The sequence below is a fragment of the Thermobia domestica genome, chromosome 10, assembly GCF_964235325.1.
Source record: "Thermobia domestica chromosome 10, izTheDome1.hap1.1, whole genome shotgun sequence".
Lineage (NCBI taxonomy): Eukaryota > Metazoa > Arthropoda > Insecta > Zygentoma > Lepismatidae > Thermobia > Thermobia domestica.
The window spans coordinates 50,785,976-50,811,742 of NC_137463.1; the positions used below are offsets into that span (position 1 = coordinate 50,785,976).

The 25,767-nt window shown below is 34.3% G+C and overlaps 1 protein-coding gene across 2 annotated transcripts in view; it reads left to right on the forward strand.

The window, feature by feature from the left end:
* LOC145662478 (uncharacterized) overlaps nucleotides 1-25,527 on the forward strand; it is an 846,748-nt gene extending 821,221 nt beyond the window's left edge. For both annotated transcript variants that reach the window (XM_081728085.1, XM_081728084.1), the window contains exon 7: nucleotides 24,674-25,527. In XM_081728085.1, the coding sequence (XP_081584211.1) occupies nucleotides 24,674-24,747 (74 nt within the window). In that variant the 3' untranslated portion in view covers nucleotides 24,748-25,527. The remainder of the gene's footprint in view (nucleotides 1-24,673) is intronic.
* Nucleotides 25,528-25,767: the final 240 nt, after the last annotated feature.

Sequence of the window (25,767 nt, forward strand, 5' to 3'; positions counted from 1 at the left end):
AATCATTGGTGAATACAGTAATATTTTTAGTTTTATCTTCTGTTCAATATTTAAGCTAGTGGAGAACTTTTTTCGTAATGGTGACCCTCTTGTACCTATGAACATTAATGCATCGTTTACCTTTGAACGATAAACAATACTGTTTAAAGCTACACAATGTAAGTAGTTAAAACAATTGATATATTTTATATAGGTTAGGTTAGGATATAAAGTTATTAATTATAATTTTAAGTAGTTTCTAAATATTCGCTTATTGTATATCATATAAAGTTATGTTAAGAGTTGTATATGCTGAACTTTATTCTTCACAAGTGTTTGTTATAACTTCTCTTCAATTTTTAATTTAATTAATAAAATTTCAATTCTGGTGAACTTTTACAGCTGAGCCTTTTGCTGAAATTTATAACTATTAATATTTGTGGCTTCTTTTTTATATTATTGCCTCAGAAACGTTGTAATTATGACTTTGTTCAAAGGTACAAGAGGGTCTGTTCAATGGTACATGACCGTAATGTACCTGTGAACAAAACGGATGTGTTCTTATTATATCCTATAAAAGCTACTGTAATTATGTAACACGTTTAAAAATCATCCTATCTGATAGCAAAGGATCATTCAAATATACGAAAAAATTGAGGAAAAAGTGCTGAATATTAGCACTAAAATTTCGAAGACTCTAAAAGTGTTCACAGGTACAACGCCTTCCCCTATATTCTATACTGAAAAAATAGTAGGGTCTATGAGACAACGCTTATGCTGATTATATCAAGCACCAATTATGCAGCAACTGCCTACAAAAATAATAATATAATTCTACATAACTACACTCGTATATATAGGGGTCTATACAGGATTGATCATGAGTTTTGGTTAACTCTTGAACTAATGTACTAAAAGCTCTAAAATTTTGTACCATAGAAACATCGGCAGGGAGACATTGTATGACGTACTCCATGAAATCACAAGGTTAACAGTATTGCCAATCCAACTTAGAGTTGCATTTTTTTTAATGTACTACGTCAAGTTATTACATATTTCGAATCTACATGTGAAAAGAAAATATCATTACCAAATTTGTCATCTGGTGTTGCAAACTATGAACACTACAGTATCACAAACATCCAGAAACAAACAAAATTTTGCAGGATTCTACAGTAGAAATAACACAGGTGAAAGTGGAAATGAACATCCAAGGTACTATAATGTCGAATACTATGGTCATCATATAACGTATTTCGAGCAGGTAGCAATAAAATGAATTGAAAATTTGACTTCTTTCAAAGGACATTATTTCGAGAAAATGTTTACGTTAAGTATCATGTAGAGAAAATGTTTATGTATATACATGATTTCCAATAGACAAAAAGTCGTAATACTTTGTACAATAATTTAATAGAATCAAATTATTCGGGAGATTTCAAAACCAAGATGTGAAATTTGATATATTGCTCTAAATGTCGTATTTGTGGCAGCTTTCTGAAATCATTTTTAATATACTTTGCTTCGTAAAGTTCGCAACAATACTTTGTAATACGTGTATTTACAACAAGTTCTAGGAATTAGACGAAATTTTAAGCCGAGTTTGAAACTTTAAATGTTTTTACTATATCCCTAGAATGGTTTGAAATGTCAAATTGCTATAAACGTATTGTAATTTTCACATTTACAGAAAAATTGTCTATGGAATTAGACGAGTTACTTATCAAAGCTGTTTCTCGAAATAGGTGCTTTTGCAAAAATAAAATTTTGTATTTCTTATAAGCTTGTTAGTTTTCACTCTAAATCCACCATATCAAGATCATAATACTGGAAACTAAAATACTTTGGAGCTGTGTCATTAGCGTTATTACTGCTGTAGAGGCACCCCAAAATGTGGATGTTTGTGATACCGTAGCGTCCTTAGTTTGCAATACTGCATGATAAATGTGGGATGATGTGTTTCTTTTTTACGTGTATATTATGTAATAATCTGGCGTGGTGCTACTTGAAAGAAATAAAACTTTGTTTGGTTGGCAATATTGCAAATCTTGTTGTATCACAGATTATGCCAAACAATGTCACTCTGATGATGTTTGGATGTACCAAATTTCAGCGCTTTTAGTTTATTAGTTTAAAAGTTACAAAAAGACGTATCTAGATAAATGGTCCACACTTTATGAGTTCTAAAAGGAAATGGAAAAGCATTATGAAAGAAAAATATAAATAGTTAATAAATATAAAAAGGTAAGAAAATAAACAAAATATAAAATACCGTATAATAATAATATTATTATTTCAATAAAATTAAAAAAAAGTAATGATGAGTCTCATAAGGGATATATTTGGTAGCATATAATATACAGGGGTAGACAAAAAATCTATAAACACTTCATATAGGACACATAAATTTGACCTCCACTGTACAACACGTGTTGCGGTTGCCGATCGTTTTTTGTTTCAATGTGTCATGTGGACCTTCCTCTTCCGTCAGCAGTAACCAGTGAGTGTTGTGGTGTGAAAGTGGTGCTGTAAAATGGGCGACCTGACAGACCTCCAAAGAGGCATGATCGTTGGTGCCCGTCTGGTTGGAGCTTCAGTGGTAACAGTGGTGAACATTCTGAAGGTATCGAAAGGCACTGTGTCCAATGTCACGAGGGCATACACAATTCATGGGCAAACGACGTCTGCAAAGCACAACAGTGGTCGAAAGACAATCCTGTGAGATAGGGACCGGAGGGCATTAAAACGGATTGTAGCAGCTAAAAAGAAGACCACTGCAATGAAAATTACGTCTGAACTCAATTCCGGCCTACAGAACCCGGTTTCATCGAAAACAGTGCGACGGGAACTTCATAAAGTGAAAATTCATGGCAGGGCCGCTATCACCAAACCCCTGGTCACAGCAGTAAATGCGAAGAGGCGTATCCATTGGTGGAAGGATCACAAGGCGTGGACTCATAAGCAGTGGAAACACGTAATGTGGTCCGATGAATCGACCTTCACCTTGTTTCCAACAACCGGTCGTGTTTACGTATGGAGAACACCGTCGCAGGACTATGATACAGACTGCCTGCTCCCAACTGTAAGGCATGGGGGTGGTTCGGTTACAGTATGGGCAGTGATGTCGTGGTTTTCTACAGGTCCCATCATAGCCCTGCATGGAATGGTGAATGCTAAGGCATATGAGGCCATTTTGGGGGACCAGGTTCTACCCATGGCCCAAATATTGTTCCCTGGTGATGATGGTATCTACCAAAGGAGCATGACCAGGAGCTATCACACCTCCCCTAGGTCCCACAATTACCAGATCTGAACATCATTGAGCCATTGTTGTCTGAGTTAGAAAGGCGTGTTCGGTCTCATTACCCTCCACCAGCATCCCTTAAGGAACTGGAGCATGCTTTGGAGGAACAATGGTACAAAATTCCACACGTCACGATTCAGGAGCTGTATACGACCATTCCACGTTGGATCCAATGTTTTGAACGCAAAAGGAGGCCCCACACCATACTAGGTATGATTTTCACACTTTTGCAAAGTTTTAGATTTTTTGGTTCTACCCGTGTATGTACGATGAAGGTTTTTCGTCAACCATCTTTAAGCCGCTGGAGGGAAACCTCGTGAGATAGTGAAGTGTGAATTAGTCAAATCCGTTCATTGGATATCGCACATCCTCTACACAAAAATACAGACTCTGGTATTTAATAATTTTGAAGTAGTGACCGTGAAACCGTATTAACTGCAATCGAACCACCCGCCAAGTGTGAAGTACTCCACAGGTGGCTGATAATTTCCGTGAAATTCCAAGATCAAAATTTCAAAAAACATATTTTACCCATTTCACGAATCACGATAAACTTTTCATCATAATTCTTAATCATTCTACTATGAATGACGGTTATATCAGGGATAAAAGTGCAGGGAAACGCGAGGACACACTGTACGCCCACCTCGAAAAAATATGTACGCGTTCCCCAAGTTCCCAAAAAAATTACAATGGGCAAATATAGGCAGGGGGAATGGCCTGATGTCATGCCGCTACCTACCGTCCCCCCACCTTTTCAGATCCATTTTTACCCCTGGGTTATATTATTCCGTTCCGAATGTAGAAATCGAGTTACATTATGTGGTTCACACTTGGCGGGCGTTTCGATTACATTTAATACGGTTTCATGCTTACTGCTCCACAATGATTGAACATCAGAGTCTGCGTTTTGATATGGAGAGTATACGGTCTGCAATGAACAGATTTAACTTACATGCGTTTTACCATGTTATGTAGTTCTCCTCTGGTGACATTGTACAGATTGAAACAAATGACCCTTGTATACGAGACCTAATGAAGAACAATACAAAGAAAGCTGTGCATTTTAATAGGATAAATAAAAATAGTAGAATAAATATCATATAACGTATTGTTAGATATCTTAAGAAACAATCGACAATCAACTTTTGAGATACAAAGCATCAACTGATACAACTCCAGTATGTACTACGTATTTAGTCAACCTATAAAGAATATTTTATCCTACACTACCGATCTAAGGACTACAACTAAGAAAAGAAACATATTTAAACGTACAACTAATATGTTCATCTAGGTTAGCACATGTATGCTTACCAGATGAGCGAAGTGTGATCCTCTTCTTCATTGCAGCAGACCAGAAACTTTGTTATTAATATGCAAACCTGAAAACAAATAAGAAAATTAAATTAATGAAATATTTCATAAAATTGTTAAACTCGCAGTAGTTAGACAAATTATGTAATTCTTGTTATAACTACAATAATTTCGATGTAGGTATATTCAGGGTATGTTTTTTTCTTGTACAGTTACATTAATCTATTTCAGCTCAGTCCATGAAGTAATTTCATTATGTTATTCTGTTCAGTGTTTCTGTTCTTTCTGGAATTGTAATATCTTGTAATCCGGTGTGTGCTTCATGGTGTCAACTCTGATTGTAACGAGAGTATAGAGCGTTATTTATGGGTTCATTTATGGAGCTCTCCTCCAGATGGCGACTTCGATCTTCGTGTCTCTAATCATTATGAATTTATCATTTAGCTGCAAATTTAGGAGCGGCATTATAAAATCATTTAACACCGTTGCACATTGGCTATGCTCGTCTTCTCACGAAAATGAAAATGAAATTAAATCTTTGAGTTTAACGTCCCACGATTATGCCTGTTAGACTAAGAGATACGGTGATTAAAGCAAATGAATTATGATGGAAGAATTGGTGGAATGAAAAAGTGGGAGGAAACGGGAGAACCCGAGAAAAACCCAAGGGGCACGACGTTGTCCACCACTAAACTACTTGACCAGTCGTTTTCTCACGAGGAGGGGAATAGTTCAATAGGAATCCAACCACTACTCAGATTTCTTTTCGAGACGAGTAACATCGCCGGGGATCGAAAAAGGGACCGCACACATATTACCACGAAAATTAAGGGAGTGGTTGCTAAATCGAAGAAGAAAAAAAACAACTATAACTATATATGTGTGTGGGTCCTGTTGCATGTGTTATATATGAAAATGTTCCACTTGTTTCACTGAGTTGAGAGATATGTACTTTAGTATAGTTCACGCGTATATTTACTTATATACTATATTAAATTGGGTGTAGACATTGGGGGAGTTCTTCTCAGACAACTTTTGCAAGAAAAAAGAAACAACTAATCCGATTTTGTTCATATTTCATAAATATTTTATTAATAACCTGTCAATATGGCACAATTCGTTTGTCCTGAAAAATACATATGTGTTAGTTTATTGTTGGAGATCAGTTTTTGAACAATTTTGTGAAAATAACACCATTTTGTTCATATTTCATAAGTAAACGTTAATGACTTTAATATGAAGCATAAGTTATTTCTAATGAAAAATCCATAAGGGTAGTTTATTTTTGTTAGTTAAGTTTCTTAGGGTAAAATTTTTCGAAAATGTCTTATAATTTTGTTCGTATTTTAGAAGAAAATGTTTTTTTAATAACTATAGCACAACATGATTGAATCGACCGCAGTGAGACCCTTTCCAAGGATTGACAAATTAGGCGTTATTGCAGCAAAAGTACTTCAGCCAATCGAGCTGAAATTTAGCAGAGATATAGACTAAGAAGTGAGAGGGGTGCTACTGAATATAGGTTAAGGGGGTGGTTAATAATTGACAGAAAAAAATATAACTCATATGTTTGATATATTAAAATCTTCCATTTTTTGTTACTAAATTGAAAAATTTATATGTTAGTAAGATTCACACATATTCTGACGTATATAGGGGGGGGGAAGCATAGATTTGGAGGAAAAATTAGCAATTGGTATCAATATCAATACAGAGCGTTATTAGTCTTATTAATTGATACACATAAGTGTGGAGAGTACAAGTAATCAGATGTATGATAACTGGGTTATTAGTGGCCGCAGTAGAAGCAAGAGATGAGCATTTGCCTCCCTTGATTTTCAAAGAGTATTCAGTTCTTGCAAATACATGCTAAAACACACTAATTTGCTCTCACCTATTATAATACTTAATATACTTTTAAATCCTGTAAAACTATAATTTATTTACTATAGGTCATAAGAATTTGTGCGTAAATAACTATTGTTTTATGTTATGTGCAAGCATGAACCAAATTGTAATTTTCTCGCGACTGCGCTTGTGTGTTAGTTGTTTGACTCCCATGGTATTAGTATTTTATTAAACCTTCCGGCCTTGTCTGATTTGGTATTATCCTAATTAACAATTCCTATCTATATCTTTTAATTGTACCTTCATCACTAATTGGGTCTCGTCTCCGTAATAACTCTATACCGATCCTTCAATAACTAGAACCTGGAACAAAGATAGTACGAGCTTTCGCTTGATGACATGTACCGATCACTGTTTGTTACGGTATGATTATTTACTCATTCCGCAATGAGATAATTTGCTGGAAGTTGTTATTGATCTACATACAGTGATCGCGATGAGTCGTGAAGCTTGATCTAGATTTGTCAATTTTACCACTCAATAGAGCACGATGATATGTTCCGGTGGCCAACCTCCTCCAATCAAATTTCGCCAATGCCGTTTCTCGCACTATACGGAGATCATATCTCGAGAGTATAGTGTTGTCAGATTACCGCTAAGTTTAATTTTATTCTTATTGTTGTTTTCATTGTTTTACATTTGTTATTATCCTTGTTACTGATTAACTCGAATAATTGTAACGTGTTATAGTTCTTGTTACCATTCGTGTTATAGTTCTTTACGTGTTGATTTTTATCGCTCGTTTGCCATGTCACCTAAGTTTGGCAACATTGTTGATGTACTCCTGCAGTTTCACTCTTTCTCAAGTGTGCGTTCGTAAGGCAGCTCCACGAATCGTACCGAATTCTTTCGATGCTTCACACGTGAGGGAAGGCAGTTCGATAATTGGGTTAGAGCTCAGCCTTCAATATTCGCCGCGGTCATTATCAGAGATGGTCATCCTCCCTCATTTTGCCCTCATGAGGGCCGTCCTCACCCTCACCTCACCCTCATTTTAGTAGTTGAGGGTCAGGGCGATAAAGTAATTGAGGGTGAGGGCGATAAAATAATTGAGGGTGAGTGTGAGGTAAAGTGAGTGTGACGGCGTCAATGGAGGATGAGTGTTAGGGAGGGTGACGGGAGGGCGTCAATGGAGGGTGAGTGTGAGGGAGGGTGAGGGGCGTCAATTGAGGGTGAGGGTGACGGAGGGTTAGGAAAAATGACCACCTCTGGTCATTATAGGAGACAAAAAAAACTGGTGGTCTCAACATTCGTAAACAAGATTTATTATAATTAAAGCAGTGTCTCCTATAGACTATTTATACAGAATGAAAATCGTTTACTAATTTTACACCGTTTTTTATACATTACAACACCCTTGGCAATTGACGTGACTAACGTACAATTTACTGCAAAATCAAAGCAAATGCATAATCAAACTAATCTCTGAGTAAGTTTATGTTTTTTTCAGATAGAATTTTAATCCTCTTAAAATCCTTCGCCTTTCCGTTGATTCTAATAACGTATTAAACTATTGTTATCATAATAACGAAAAATGATATTTTCTTTAATGATAATAAACAAAATACAAATAAAATACAAATAATAAAAACAGACTAAATTCTGCTTTCGTGTCACTTCGGCGTCCATTAAACAACTAGGGGGGCGGCCGTACCATTGTAAACCCCTTTAAACTAATAGTTGTGACAAGGAAATGTTTTACGGAATATCCTATATTGCTTCGTCTGGAATAAGAAGTCTTAAAAACATCTTATTCCAACCAATGTTTCTGTACAAAAGGATCTCATTTAGTCATTCAAAAGTGTTTACCGTAGATCTCTTGAGAGATTCTCACTGCATAAATACTGTTAATACTGTTGGTGGCTTGAACTGTTCCGATTCCAGACTCGATGTATCAGAAAGTGAATCTTCTGATTCCGAGCATAAAAAGAGCACAAGTAAGGCTCCAATTTTACGTCAACTGACGGAGGTATTTGTCAGTCAAACCTCCCGATGAGAAAGTCATTTGTGCTTAGGTCACCTGCGACAAAATGAATAAAATGTGCTGCAGTCATTCAAAATAAAGTCGGAGAAGAAATGTGAAAAATGTCCTTGATTCCTAAGGAATTGTCATTGAAACAGAATAAGGCATAATATGCCTGTATTTTAAGCTTATTTTCAACAACCGTAAAAGAAACCTTCATAAAGTTACAAAACTTTATCATGACTGTGATTATTTTGTTATATCGTTCAGTAAAATAAAATTTCAAAAATAGAATTTTACAAAATAATAATAATAATAATAATAATAATAATAATAATAATAATAATAATAATAAGCTAATTAATTTTCCATATTGACTAACGTTATTTTTACCACCAGATGTTTTTCAATGTAAAATAACTTTTCCTTTAACTTTCTTAAAAATCTACAATATACATAACACATTTTCATTTCTTGCCTATTGTTCCCAGTGTTTTCTGCTTTTATTGTTCTATTTCTCCATCACTAAGCTCACAAACGTTGTTGATTAATGAGCGCGTTATGAGCGTACTGGCAAGAATCTATGTCATGATAATGCAGTCGAATCTCAGCCAACGGAATACGTCCCAGAAACGTGTTCTTCGAACATTGTAACGGTTTTGTGTTTATATTCCATATTCATATCGAAAGAGCTTATGGTTTGGCATGAGTATCGTTTTCCTTCAGAGACGCAAAAAGCGAATGCTCTGAAAGCCATCGAACCCTATGATTGGGTATTGAGAGACTTAATTGGCAAAATAAAGCAAATGAGACTTCTCAGTCACACCTGACGTCTCTGTTCAGGTGATGTATTTATAATACCGCACCCACTCTCAGCGGAACGATTGTAGTGCGATTACATTTCAAGCCAGTTTCTAGTGGGTTGCAAGGAAGAAGGAAAATTATAATACATAGGGTCATTTAGGAACACTTCGACACGTTAAGAAACAACTCGACACTACTCTGAAAGTTACGATAATTTTATTCTGCAAAAGCGATAATACTTGACAATAATCCTTGCTCTAGCTACAAAACGCAAAATCTTCCCCTTGCAAATGCAAGAACACATAAACGGATTGGTGCGGATCAGTAGATTTTGGAAGTCTTGAGGAAGAAATCGACACTATACATAAAATCACTGTCGATTTATCCCCTAAGTGCATTGATCAACAAAAGCTGGCACGAGTTGTCACTGTAACAAGCAATGTGTGTCAGCCTGAAACACATGCATATAGAGAATATACTTTACCATAATACCAACTATTTGCTTCTTTTCATCAAAATATATGACCGCTGTACTTTATTTTTGACTTACTGAAACTTATAACATGGACATTTTTTCTTAAATAAAGCTTTATGTATCTATTTTAGAGGTTTCTGCTTCCTTTGCAACAGGTAAAATTAACTTCTCTGCGTATGCAACTTGTCAATGAAAACCGACACTAACCTTCCACGTACTGCATGTTTCTTATCGCGTGTGTGTATGATTATTAGCTTTGCCAGACCTTAAAAGTGTCAAGATCTCCTGAGTGTCGAGATCTCCCTAAATGACCCTACATAGTGTAAATCACAATTGAAAAATACAAAATACATATGAGTATATCATATTAGATAAAGAATAGCTATTGTTAAATTACAAAATAACGATATAATAATGTACAAATATTATTTACAAAATACAAAAGGAATGGATAAAATAAATCAAAATTACTCAAAGGAATTTGACTGTCGAACTTTCTGTCAATTTATATAATATTTCGTCCCCGGTAACAAATATTTTGAAGTTTTCAGTAACACAACATGCAAAATATGACACTTGGCACACTGATAGAACGTTATAATACCTATATTCAAACGGGTGTTGTAACGGATACGTATATCCGTTAAATTCACGTTCTGATAATGTTGTCTATTTCTTTTGCAGCTTCTGTATTGTCTTTTGCTACTGAATCAGGCGAATTTTCGTTTACTATTGTTTCCAATTTCTCTCAGTAAGATATCTTGTAAATCTTTTGTGTTTTAACACTATAATTAAAGAAGTTCGCCTTTTTAAAAAAAACACAAAAAGGAATGCTACAAATATAAACAAAACTACAATTTTCAAGAGTAAAGGAGAAATATTATGTATAATACAAAGTAGTATGAGTATTTTGGCACACAAACTATTAAAATGTCTATTTTCTATGTGCATTAAGGAGAAAGAAAATCATCTTAGAAAGAAAATATTAGACGGTAAGCTACTTGTGACACGTATCTAATATGCCAATTTCTACTGATAAACTTTAGCGTGGTTTTAAGTAGAACAACTATTGGTGGAGTGCCAGAATACTCTACAAAATTTTCAGAAACCTAAAGAGATAAATAATTAAAAGGATTTTTTTTGTATTGGTGCTAAGAAATGTGCCTAACATTTATGAATACTGTATAGTATATATTGTAATATACCGTACATGGCTCTGTTTACAAACAATCCACACATGCTTGTGTTTATAAACGACACTATGTGCGTCCTACTACAACCTAGTACAGTGGGAAACGACAGGAACAATAGATACAGCACTAGTCACGTGACGAAGGCGGACCGTCAGCACCACCGCCGGCATTTGTTCCGAAGTTGGGCGTCCGCCTTCGTCACGTGTTTTCGTTGTTATCTCCTTTCCACACTTTCTGCAATTTATTATTAGGTTCATTAATCCGTGCTCTTCACAAACTTTTAAAAGATTTTGCTCGTTATCAACGTATTGCTTCACAAATGCTAAAACTGTTAGTTCATTGCCTCTGTACTCCCATGCGCAAAAAAAATTGCGCGTATACTGTAACTCAAGATTTTTCGCATTTATTCCATTTTCCTTACGTTTATGGGTAAAGTTCAGCTATTAGTATGTGGAGATAATAGAAAGCAATCCATCTAAGGAGATATTTCCAACAAATATAATAAAATAATAAAAATATAAGCAAAAAACAAAATTATGCTCGGTTTTGTGTATACTGGTATGATTTCTAGGGATTTTTTCAGTAGCAGATCACAATTGCGGAGGGAATTCAGTACGGGAATCGAGGAGTTGGATCAAGGAACGATAGTGGACTAAAATGTTGCATTTATTGGTTAAAACCTAGTGTGTAGATTGCCTGCCAAATATAAATTAGCTTCTGCAACTAAGATGTCGTACGAAAATATAGAATTAAACAGAAAAACTCTTATCTTAAGGTTCGAAGCGATACGCACCATGGTTATGAAAATTATTTCTTAAAAAAAAAAAAGAGCCAACACAACGTAGCCTCCGTGGTTAGGTGGATAGAGTGGCGGCGTCGTAGTTATTTTATTATTTTGACATCACATCGAATCCCATCCCATCTCTTTTTTTTTTTTTTTTTCAAAACATTATAGGAAGTGTATAATTTTGATGTTAATAAGAACCGAAACAATATAATAAGGAAATAATTTATTGGTAGTATCCTTTAATCGACGTATTTATTCAGTATTAGAATACGTGTACTATTGGAAGCAGTTATTGTTTTCAGTTTATAGTCTTGTATGTTACTTCCCGTTCTTGAACAACAGACAACTCACTTCGGGTTTGTGTGTCAGGAAGAACATACGCGACCTTGCAAATCTGTGCAGTCTTACCCCTTGTTACATCGACCTGATGTTAAATGATCGTTTATGTGTGTGTGTGTGTGTGTGTGCTTGTTTTTTCCTTTTTAGAGTATTGACTTTCTCTCTCTTTTTTTTCATATCCACAAGTGCAAGATTGCTTTCGTTGAACGTAACTAAATTATACAGATCTATGTATACGGAACACGAATATTTCCAAATATAGAATATGAACGGTAATCATACCATATTTCTACATTATATAGTAGCATGAAAAACTGATATTAAAATGATATAACAAACAGGCATAAGCTTTTTTTCTAGCATGGCAACACATTAAACGTAACTCATTAAATTTTGGGAATTACAAATTATCACCTAACGTGTCGTTGTATTCCTATTCTTTTTCACGTTCAAGCGACCAAAGAAGAAATTGTAGTAATAGTGATAAAAATCGAATTCGAAATTTCAATGAATTCATGTTTCACGCCCCCACATATCGAAAAAGTGATTTTGATGTCTGTCCATCTGTTCGTTTGTTGGTTCGTCACGCTTTTACATGCATTCAAATAGAGGCCATACTGTTCGACGTATCTGGACCTAAGTCTAGACATGAAGTTTTTATAACACTTTATCGTTTCGAATTCTATATTCTCCGACACCTAAAAATAAGGGTAGTTTACTGAAGGATGAAAATTTAAAATAATTAAATTGTTTCAAAAATAGCTGTAAAGATTTTGCTTATTTTTTTACAAATATAGTTAGAATCATTGCTCTGAAAAAAATACATAAGGTGTAATTTACTGTATGGGATGCGTTTTTTCGAGCAATTTTCTCAATCACATTTCATAAATAATTGTATCATTAATAACCTAACAATATGACACAACTCGTTCGTCCTGTAAACATTCAGAAGAGGTAGTTTACTCTTATCCGACGATTTTCCCATTAACGCCTGACGCAATTTTGTTCATATTTCATAAATGAATGTCACATAAATAACCTAACGATATGGTATAATTCCATTATCCTAAAAAGCTAGAAGTGGTATATTACTTTTCGGGGCAATTTTTACCCTACGATTTTGTCGAGAATGACTCTGGCAATTTTGTTCGTATTTCATAAATAGCCTAACTCGTTTGTCCTGAAAAGATACTCAAGGGATATTTTATTCTTGGGGATGACTTTTTTGACGATTTCTCAGAAAGTACTCAGACGCTTTTGCTCATAGTTCACATACAATTATTTCTTTAATAATTCTAATATATGGCATAAGTTATTTCTAACAGAAATATGACCAATGGGTACTTTACTTTTGGACATAAGTTGCTTCGAACAAAGTTTTCCAAAAAAAACATTATTTTATTCGCATTTCCCAAATAAATGTTTCAGTAATAGCTGCAGCCTAACACGAGTCAGTTTAAGAAATTCGAGCGAGAAAATTCAGTGCGTTTCATCCGTACCCATTCTTAAATATATTTTTAAATGTTACACCTAATCACAATTTTCCTAACAAAATCGAAACTTCTATTTAAATGTGCCTTGTTGTTGCCAAATGGTTCAAGTCCATTGGTTCTGGATTTGATTCCCGGTGGCAGCTAGTGTATTTTTATCCAACGTTAAGGTATAGGTGATAAGTAGGTGCAAAGAGAAAAGTGTTGAAACAAGCCTAACCAACCTAATAAATAATACAAAGAAATAATACAATATTACGAAATTATAGAAGAAACGTTGTTAATATTAGATATTTGCGTGTGAGATTGTCCAACCGATGACTGTCAACTCCAAAGGTAAGAAAGTGAAACATCCAATATTTTTTTCTACCAGGTTAATCAGTGGTCTCTAGGTAAACCTATCCTACTAGGAAGTGATTGAGATACCAAAAAATGTTGTAATCTCTGGGAGACATGTTAGGAGAATACATTGGGTGAGAGACTTTAATTCATAAATAGTCTGCACCTTCGTTGGTGTATTGCAGTGCGTAGGTGGTGTGTGTTTAGCACATCGGGTTCCTTTGTTGTTAGTCCCAGCTTTCTAGACCGGATGCAGTTATTCCGGGTAGAAAATACAAGATATATATATATATATATATATATATATATATATATATATATATATATATATATATATATATATATATATATTTCTATTACTATTAAAGTAAATAATTACACTCATTCTCTCAATGTGATACTTGTTTGTTTAATTGTATACAGAGAGAGCTGATCCGTGGAAGAATCGTTCATAATAATAAATAAAATAAACTCGACAAATATTCTTGTAAATAATAGGTAAAAGTTTGCGTCACACTGTTCATTTTGCTGGGCACGCCAGTGTGCCACGTTATCCGGTTGTGGCACACTGGAATATAGGGTATGGCTTTTTCCCAACTATTTTAACTGCTTCAATTGAAATGAATTTATAATAATAAGAGAGTGAATTTAGTCTTCTTACCCTTCGATTTAGAAATAAGGTCCGCTAGAATTGTATATATAAAAAATAATAATACTCAGAATTTTATAGAGTAGTTTGTTTTATTCGATATGACATACTTCCTGCAACTGTTTGGGTTGGAATTATTTGAAATCAAATCTTTAAGTTTTACGACCCACGGTTATACCGGCTAGGCTAAAGGACACGGTGATGATGAGAAATGAATGCAATGGTGGAATGAAAAAGTGGGAGAAAACGGGAGAACCCCGAGAAAACCCATGCACATGGTGTTTCTCCACCACAAAATTCACTTGGTGCGAGCTGGGGTCGAACCAAGGATCCCATGCACCAAAGGTGAACGCTTTATCACTGAGCCACCGCGGCCCCTCTGAAATTATTAATAGGAGAGAGTGACTACTTTTATGAAAACTTGATATCGAACACATTTGTTTAAAAATACCAGCTTTTTGTGAAATATTGCTTAATATTCAGGAAAACCTAAGTCAATAATAAAATAATAATAATAATAATAATAATAATAATAATAATAATAATAATAATAATAATAATTATTATTATTATTATTATTATTATTATTATTATTATCTTAAATTAAAAACTCTCTGAACCTAGTGCATTGGCACAATTCCATGAATTAAAAAGAATGTGTTTACTTATCATATAAGTGTAGAAGGACTTAATCCCTGTTGCTTTCAATATAAAAAGAAAGTGTCCAACTGTCAAATAATATGCTACATAAAATGCTCTATGCAACATAATGTAGTATAGAGTCATCATTCCAGGTTGTCTAAAGAACACTTTCGTTTTAGCAAGAAAGGAAGAAAATAGAAAATACTGAGTTTTAACCTAGTAGAAAGTTTGCAGATTTAAGGGAAAATGCACAGAGTTGTTGGATATAAAATGTAGTTCGGATTAATGGAGTAAGACACCGTAAATATTTTATTGTTTGAAATATACTGGGAGTGACCAAGCCATTACATATGAAAATATCGAAAGAGATACGTTAATGGTGTTATTTGCAAACTTTTTTAGAAATGAAAAAAATAAGGAAATCTCTAAAACTCTGATGTCACAGATCCAAATTGACTGACTGTTAAGTAAAACTGCTAAATCTGAGTAAAGCAAAAAAAAAAAAAAAAAAAAAGTATTAATGACCTGTGTTAGTTTCAGACATATCATTTTCATATCAAAACTACGATAGAAGTAAATTATGAATAAAGGTGAATTCACAGTTCTGGAATACCAACAAATGATTTTGCTAGATGTAACTTTTCAGAAAACTTTTTTATAAGGCTTTAGATTTATTATTTTTTTTTTTTTGTTTGTTTATTAGCTTCCCCATGCCGTAAACGTCGCCAACTCCTAGTGGCTCACTTGCCGGTAAATGGCGATCGTCGATATAGCGACGCGTCGAAGGATTGCCGCTAGCGTGCCACTAGTGGCAGGGATTCGTCGAGTCGAAGCAGATATCTAGAATCGGGGGTATTGAAGTTACCACAACGTAAGAACGAGGACTTCATTTTGGTCCGCGCTCGTTTGATTTGTCACGGAGAATCGTAAAAGGGACCAACATGAACTATCGCCAGTCATGTGCATGCGGTTATTATTATATATTATTTTTCCCTGACGAATTGTTATTATAAGGACAATATTTGAGCTCCGGGGGTCAAGAGTAACTCCTGCCTTTACATCATGAAGTGAAAAATCTTGAGGTGGGTGCGTATAATTGTATGAATTTAGTTGGCAACTGTCGCCGATCACTAGCAAGTGAATATGAAAGAACTATGAAAAAAGTAAATAGACGCTTGCCATTTTGTTATAAAATTACATGACGAGTGCATTTGATTTGATTCCGAACAGTTGTCTTCAAATATACACGGTTAAAGAAGCACTCTGATTAGAAATATTAAAAAGACTTCAATGATTTATCACTCTACAAGCTGTGTCTTCATAATCGCCTCCGTGACGAATTCGGAAGAACACGCAATTAGTAACCCTAAGGTTGATGGTTCACGCCCAGCTCAGGGCACTTTCGTTTTATTTTTGTAAAAATGTTTTTAGACTCATCTTGATGCAAAGAAATTACGCATATAGGCGATTTAACGTATTTTAGGGGAATAATTTTGTGGTTCGTTGGCGTTCCGTCGCTTCTCTGCCGGTGGTGGTATAATTTTCAAAACGGAAGTGGGACCAATTTTTGGCTGCGGGACCGCCAATTTTTGGGGACATGTCACTAGTTGCCTATCGGTGGTCCACCGACGCTTACGGCATGGGATTGTCCCCTCACGAGTGAGGCAGATTGTAATCGACCAAGAGTGTTTTGGAAAAATGGTAAACATCTTCCGACTTCGACTTCTGAATAATCCGTTTAGGATCAAGTCGAATCAAGGCTGCGCCACGGGAAGGTAGAACAAGAGAGGCAATCGTTCCAAGCACTACGCTCGACAGCTTCCGTCTCATTCACGACTTAGACTCTTCAGGAAAAGTAACAAGTTTATTACTTGTAATTTATTCTTTGAGTCAAAGTATTTTGCAATAAACCATCGTTTTGTAAGATATTTTTACGATTGCATACTATTAATTTCGAAAATTGTACTCATAATATAATTTCCCATCATGGATTTGAAAAAATCAAAGTTGGAACAAAGAAAGATCTCCGATCCACATGTCTCTTCATGTTTGATATGGAAGTCTCATCTTCATTATTGACCCTTAATTTATTTTAGTCCTAGGCAACGCGAATCGACGGTATGGCTCTATGTGAAAACATTCATTTAGATGGTTAAGTAATCAGGAAATTCCTGCTGTTATTTCACGAAACACAACAGATCTTGAGGGAAAAAAAAACAATTTTGCTTACCAGGGGGAGGGAGTAAATCATCTGCTTACGTTTGCTTAACTAGGAAGAAGGCAAGGGCGCCGATCCTGGGGGGCCGGGCCCGCTCAAAGCTCATCTTTGTATTTATGAATATACAATATTTGGCATTATTTGAGTGTAATTTGTCTTAAAATCTTCATATATATATCTCTTCTGCATTTGAATGCCCCCCCCAATTTACAGAGAAATTGGCGTCCTTGGAAGATCTAGTGAAATGAATAAAAATGTGATAACGTAATACTTGAACAACTCTATCTAATGGAGGAAAGTAAATTAGTATTCAACACTTCTTTCAGTTTTAAGCATTTCAAAGATTCTCGTAATTTAGTAGCGTCCCGGATTTGCATTTTTGAAGTACGGGAACTTTATCTATACCTTAACGTGGGAATCGGTTTCGGACCATGCACTTAAGCCGCTTTGCCATAAGAGGCACAAGAAGTTTTTCTTTAGATTTCCTTAGGAATATCGCGAATGGTATAACTTTTAAAAATATGTTTAAAAAAGAATACACATCGTACAACGAGATACTTTGTATAAATTGATAATTACTTGTATTTTTGGGCAGAAAGTGCTTCTACATAAGCACTATACCAGATATAATGTTAATGTAAAAATAACAAAAGAAGAATGTTTTCAAAATATATAAGATATATACATTATTGTATAATTAGTTGCTATGTAGTTGTTTATAGATACCTAACAAACATGTACGATTGCAATACAGTCTATGTACATATTCATTCAAAGAGAATCAACGAATTAAATTGTTTAAAACGTATCATCGTTTTGTAATTTCAATATAAAAGGTGAGAATACTAGTAAATGTAATCACAGAAGATATTTTAAGGTGTAAACAAATACTACCACTTAAAAATTTACTTATATCAGTAGCCGAACCAGGGTTAACGATTACCTTTGGTGAATCGTTGTAAAAATTTTGGTTTACCTCACCCGGGATTCTTGTAAATTCATATCCCGAAGTAAAGTAAGGGTGAATTTACTTCTATAATAAAGTTAATGACTACGAACTCAACTATACTGAGAAGTGGTAGAATAATCACAAGAAAAATGAACGGAGAGGCAATGGAGAAAGAAACCAGCGACAGTGGTAATGACCAACAAAGTGCAGCGCCAGGAATGACATTAGAAGACAGAATCCTGCTAGCGTTACAGCGGCAAGAAGAATGCCGAAAAGACGATTCGGAAGCCATGAAGCGATTGGAACAAAATTTGGTTCAGATGTCCAACGAATCCAGCAGACAATATGAGGAATTAAAGCAGACGATGGAGCAGAAGTCCGAGGAATCCAACAAACAATATGAGGAATTAAGTAGACGACTGGAGCAGAAGTCAGAAGAGACGAAACAATCCATTATCCAGGCGATGAATGACATCACCTCGCAGTTCGACGAAAAGTTAAAAAGAATATCTGAGGATTGCCAGGATAATCACAATCATTTAATCCAAGAAGTCAGTGGTGTAAAAAGGGATTTGGAAGGAATAGAATCTTCTGTACGTCAACAAAAGATCCAGGTCACGGATAATTCCAACAAAATTCGTGCCAATACTCAGTTGATAGCTACCTTACAAGAGGAAATTAGAATGCTACAGATTAAGGACAACGTATACCCCAACAACAGGGTTAATGATCGTGTGGAGTTTCCTTGTTCCCAAGAGATGACTTCGCCTCCATCCGTAGCCGATCAACGTGGACCTCACATTATCTCATCTGCAAGCAATACATCTGATGAGGACATTATTTTGGAAGAAATTCATCCGAGGAGTATAGATGGGCGGAAAAGAGATGGTGCAACTACACATCACGCCATAGGTAGGAATTGTCACTCAACAAGAACACGGAATGATAAAAGGAAGGTAAAGTTAAGCGTAAATATGAGTGAAATACGTGTTATGAGTAAATGCATTGGTAAATGTAACGAAAATGCTACTTCTTTCCTAGAAAAATTTCAGGACGAGTGCAATGTAATGTGTATAGATAGATCGCAATATATGAAACTAATCCCTCATTTATTACTCCCACCGAATCATCAAGCGGGAGTACATAAAATTAAAAACAATTCAGATTATTTTGTACCTGTTCGGAATCTAAATATCCGTAATGTGAATGATACGGAACACAACCTAAACCGATTAAATTCAAGCAATCAGAACGAGCCAAATAGGCAAAGCTATGTAGGGAATCAACCTAACCTAATCAATCGTGACAATAATTATGTCAGATCACTCAACCGAAGTAGACACAAAAACAATCGAAATACATGGCGAAATTCTAGAAATGCTACAAATCCTATGTATAGACATAATTGTTGTTCAAGAGATGGCACTTTGTATCAAAATCAGTATCACGACGCAATACCTGTACAAAATAGTACGGAACCTAATCACGATTGTGCAGTACAATGTACTTTATTAGAATCATATGCTAGTACAAATTTAAACTGACTCTAGTTAATGAAGTAAGAGTTAAACCCATACCAGCTATAGATTCTTATGAACATTTTATTTTTAAATTTATGTGTTAATATCAATAATGAAAACAATTCTTATGACTTTGATATACAAGCACTATACTTGATAGGATTAGTTAATGGACTCATAAATATTTTATCACATTTGTTTCAACAAATGATAATTTTCAAATGATTTTAATTCTTTCTTGTTAAAATGAAGAATTATAGTTCGATTCATTAAAGCGAAGGTTATTTATAGTATATTTGATTTGTGTTGAAACTTAATCGTCAAAGATTATGTTAAGTATAAGGTTTATTATATTAAGCTAATTATCCGACAACTGTCTTCAGGCGCCATCTTATATGTTACTTGAATAAGATTCTTCTATATTCTGACGCCTAATTAATACAATGCATACTGTGAAATATCATTTAAAATAATTACTATAAAATGCGCCCTTGATCATGGTGACTCATGTTTTAAAATGTAATTGCTTCTTACTATTTTGAATTCGTACCCTTCATTAATCATATAAATAAGCGACGACGTTTTAATAATAATAAAATATATATATTAATGTAATAAAAGATAAATGATAATGAAATGAAATATTTATTATAAACATATTTATATGAATGAAAATAAATAATGTTATATATATGCGAGGGTCGATCAAAATGTAAAGGACGTAATTATGGAATATTGTTATTATAAACGGACCAGTGGTTCTTAAATATAAAAGTCAAGCTCCCTTGTAACTTTTATATTCAGTCCCATCGTCGGGCGACATTTTATACAACGAGATACTTTGTATAAATTGATAATTACTTGTATTTTTGGGCAGAAAGTGCTTCTACATAAGCACTATACCAGATATAATGTTAATGTAAAAATAACAAAAGAAGAATGTTTTCAAAATATATAAGATATATACATTATTGTATAATTAGTTGCTATGTAGTTGTTTATAGATACCTAACAAACATGTACGATTGCAATACAGTCTATGTACATATTCGTTCAAAGAGAATCAACGAATAAAATTGTTTAAAACGTATCATCGTTTTGTAATTTCAATATAAAAGGTGAGAATACTAGTAAATGTAATCACAGAAGATATTTTAAGGTGTAAACAAATACTACCACTTAAAAATTTACTTATATCAGTAGCCGAACCAGGGTTAACGATTACCTTTGGTGAATCGTTGTAATCGGCATAATAAGATGATAATCTGATACCTAGGAAATATATTGAATTGTTTTTAATTTGTTCTCACGCTTCCAAAACAGTACTTATGCTTTTTTTATTCCAGGCTTTTAATATAAGCATTTCAGACTATTGTCTGTTCCAGGACGATACAATTCTAGTTCATGTATATGCTAGCTTTGGAAATACAGTAGAGTTTCGCTTATCCGACATAAACAGGCAGGCAGAACGCTGGATAATATGGATGTGTTAAGAAAAGACCTATTAAAAGTAAAACTTATGATATAATTTTACATATTACGCATCTAATAATAATGTTTTATAACAAATAACTGCACTGCACTGAATCAGGGACGTATCCAGCGTGAGGGCCTGAGAGCTGTCTCTCTCTGAAACTCAAGCACTTTTTAATAAACTTGCCTTTACCCTTTTGAGGTTCTTTTATATTGCCTTTTATAACTTGCCTTTACTAGTAGTCAGTGTCCAAACTTTGGGCAATGTGCTGTTGTCTTGTTATAATTCTAAAAACATACCATAATGCCATTATGCCAGGTGCAGTGGCTTATTTAGGGGGTGGCTTTCGGGCTTAAGCCCCCCACGAAATCTTACTTAGTATAGTAAAGTAAATGAAATATCTTGTAGAATTTTCACATTACCAGGCAAAGCTTCCCCCTCGAAAGTTAGCAAAGCACCTCCCGAAACAAAATCGTAAATACGCCACTGACCAGGTGGAATTAAAGAACAGTCTTAAATAGGATTAACATTTCGTTTCCGTTCTGTTTTTACCTTTAATATATTAGAACGATACACTCCATGTCTTCTTGCTATTTTTGTTATGTGATATACGTAGCAGACAGTTTTCTTTAGTTACATTTCTCTCGAAAATATGTTTCATTTTGTTTGTGCTATAATGCAGTTTCCAAAATAAACCGGTTTATAAATGAAAAGTAGGAAAAAGTTTGAGAGGTAGAGAACTGTTGCATTATTATTATTATTATTATTATTATTATTATTATTATTATTATTATTATTATTATTATTATTAATAATTATTATTATTATTATTGATATTTAAAAACATTACGTGCTTACGAGGATTCGTGTTGGGCCCCCTCCGAATAGAAAACCTGGATACGTGTCTGCACTGAATGATAGACGTATGAGTCAAGGTGTAGACGGGCGCGCTAGGCGATAGACTCCACAGCATGAAAAATAGATTAAGACCACAACTTGAAGATCTCCTTGCCGATTGGTGCTATTTGCAATGATATATCGGATCATATGGTATGTGGAACAAAGGATGGTCGGATAAGCGAGACCATGGTGTATTGGTGTTTCACGCAACTAAACCTGTAAAATGTTTGTATAAACAATTATCTTTCACTCCCTAGCTAAATTTGTGGGTATGATCACACACCTTGCCTCATAAAGTATAGTCTTATAAGGAAAAAAAAATTTTTAGCTAAAACCTAAAGAAAAGCCAACTCCATTTTTTTAAATAATGGCAAACTAGTCCACTTCATCACGATAAATCACGTTTGGTACTAAGATGTCTTTTTCTGTCCGTATATATCCTTCACACTTCGTTGGAGACAAAATTGTTTTTCCCCAAGAAAACAGGATGAGAGAAACTATACAACAGCATGAATAGAAAACAATACCTATTAACAATAGTTTTCTAATCCTGGATAAATACGTCATTACAGCAAAATATCAGTAAGTTGTCCTTATTATATTGCTTCGGTTCTTATTAACATGAAAATTATAATGTTTTGTAAAAAAAAAAAGAAAAGAAATGGGATGGGATGGGATTCGATGTGGTGACAAAATAATAAAATAACTACGACTCCGCCACTCTATCCACCTAACCACGGAGGCTACGTTGTGTTGGCTCTTTTTTTTAAAAGAAATAATCTTCATAACCATGGTGCGTATCGCTTCGAACCTTAAGATAAGAGTTTTTCTGTTTAATTCTATATTTTCGTACGACATCTTAGTTGCAGAAGCTAATTTATATTTGGCAGGCAATCTACACACTAGGTTTTAACCAATAAATGCAACATTTTAGTCCACTATCGAGTTCCTTGATCCAACTCCTCGATTCCCGTACTGAATTCCCTCCGCAATTGTGATCTGCTACTGAAAAAATCCCTAGAAATCATACCAGTATACACAAAACCGAGCATAATTTTGTTTTTTGCTTATATTTTTATTATTTTATTATATTTTTTGGAAATATCTCCTTAGATGGATTGCTTTCTATTATCTCCACAAACTAATAACTGAATTTTACCCATAAACGTAAGGAAAATGGAATAAATGCGAAAAATCTTGAGTTACAGTATACGCGCAATTCTTTTTGCGCATGGGAGTACATTCGCCATGTTGATAACATAAATGCTAGTTTCTTTCCCACAATGCAACTGTTCGGTTACCTTGCGCCAAGTAGTTCCCCCCGCTCGCCGTATAGTCCCATGTTTATAACCGCTTATATATATATAACAAATAAACAGATTTTTCGACACTCTTATATATTATCAAGCACACAAACGATCAAATTATCCATATCTTTCCTGTAAATTTTAAAAATTTTGCTGGAAACGGACGCCCAACTTTGGAACTTTACCCTGACCGTCACACTGGAGTAGCTATAAGACCAGGAGGCCTTCCATATCTGGTATCAGTCTTTGGCTGGCCAACTCCACTCTCTCAGTTTGCATGCAGCTTTGAGAGGTACCTAACCCAAGTCTTTTAGCTTACCTGCAGCCTAAGGCCTTCTATCGACTCTACTCTGCTCGCCTGGAGCATTGTGGGATTCCTAACATCATCCACATAGCTTGCGTGTAGCGTTGTGGGTTTCTAACCATTCTCTGCTTGCGTGGGGTATTGAGAATCCTAAATCTATCCCATTTAGTTTGCGTAAAACTCTGTGGGGATCCTTCCCTAGGCTACCAGGGCCTTGGGACACCTGTTTATCCTACTTATTAGAGAATTGTTATATGTACAAAATTTCTTATACGTGCTGCAGTAGATAATTCAAGAACTTTGCATTTATCGTTAGGCTTACTAGGTACACATAAACTAACAACACATAAACATTCTCATATTTATATAAATCAGTTATAAATTCATACTGCAAACAATTCATTATTAAAATATACCAGTGGACATGTACTTTAATAGCATTTTGTATTCCCACATATACTGATATAAATTATAACATATATATTAAAATTTAGCTATAAGAAGGAATACATTTTATAACTCTGTAGAATCTTCAAAAACTACAATATAAACAAGAACATTATTCATCCTTCTTTTTCTTCTTTTAACAACAATTTTACATTGCAATGATCTGGTAAGTATTATTGCAATTAACACATCTTTCCAATCTCCCAACATCTTTCCCCGGTCTCTGCAAGACAATGTTTTGTACCATCTCCTTTCTTTCCTCCTCCACTTTCAAATTCTCACTCAACTTTTAACTATCGCGATAGCTTTAACTAAGCATTCGTTTCTTTCCTGTATACTAATACTAATCTTTTCTACTTTTACAGGAGCAACCAGAGACGGCCATGTGTCTTACGTCATTTTCGAGACTTCTTTGCTTATTGCGTTATTTTTAAGATAGCAATATTAAACAAGTGAACAATGAATGAAGTAAGTTATGTATTGAATGAAGAAAGTGTCTCAAAGAGACGAATAAACGAACAATATGGGCAAGAATAGTGACCTATAGTGACATGTTTGAGGTGAAACGTGTGTTATATATATGTATGTAAACAAAAACTGAAAACCAAATCAGTTTTTATTCCCCATGAAATGGACCAAATTCGAGTGAGAAATATTTTCAAAAAATCAACAACAATACAAGAACTAGTGTTACACCTGATACAACGTGAATGAGTGTGGACTCAAAAAAAAAATAACTAATAACCAAAGAGAAATCATTATTATTGATAAAAAGTACTGTAATTTTAAAAGAAAGCAAAAAAAAAAAAATCATAGAGAAACAGAGCTTTGATTACCAAATTTGTAAGAAAAAAAAACAACCACAATCATGTGTTATATATTAAGTGTGTTTGCCTACCTTATAAAAAGAAAAAAAAAGTTTGCAAGTAGAAAATAATAAATAATAATACACAGTTTATAGTCCATTGTAAAAAGATACTTATTTTGAACTGAACAAGAGATTTTTTTGGTGAGCAGTTAAGCAATGTAGATGCTAAAAATTATAACGATGAGTACTGTATATTCAAGAAAAGAAAAAAATTGAAACAATCGATTCAAGTAATTTAGAATTGATGACAAGTTGTATACCATTGTGTGCTCAAGAAATGACGTGTGTTTGTTTGTTGGTTAAAAAAATGCTGTACTGCATTTGTTGCTGTTTCTTGAATTGATAATAAAATATATATAAAAATAAAACAATTAAAATAGTTTATTAACCCATTGTTTCCCAAATTATTTGTTGTACTATAAACTTGATATCGCCGTTACAAAAGTGCTTATCTCGCTCTAAGTGTATGAATTACTTCCCTTTCTACAGATGATTTTGTGAGTATATTATAGAGCTGCTCTTGTCAGAATTATGTAAACAAAAAGGATTAAACTGGAAAATAGGGTAACTAAATATCCTGTACATGTAAGA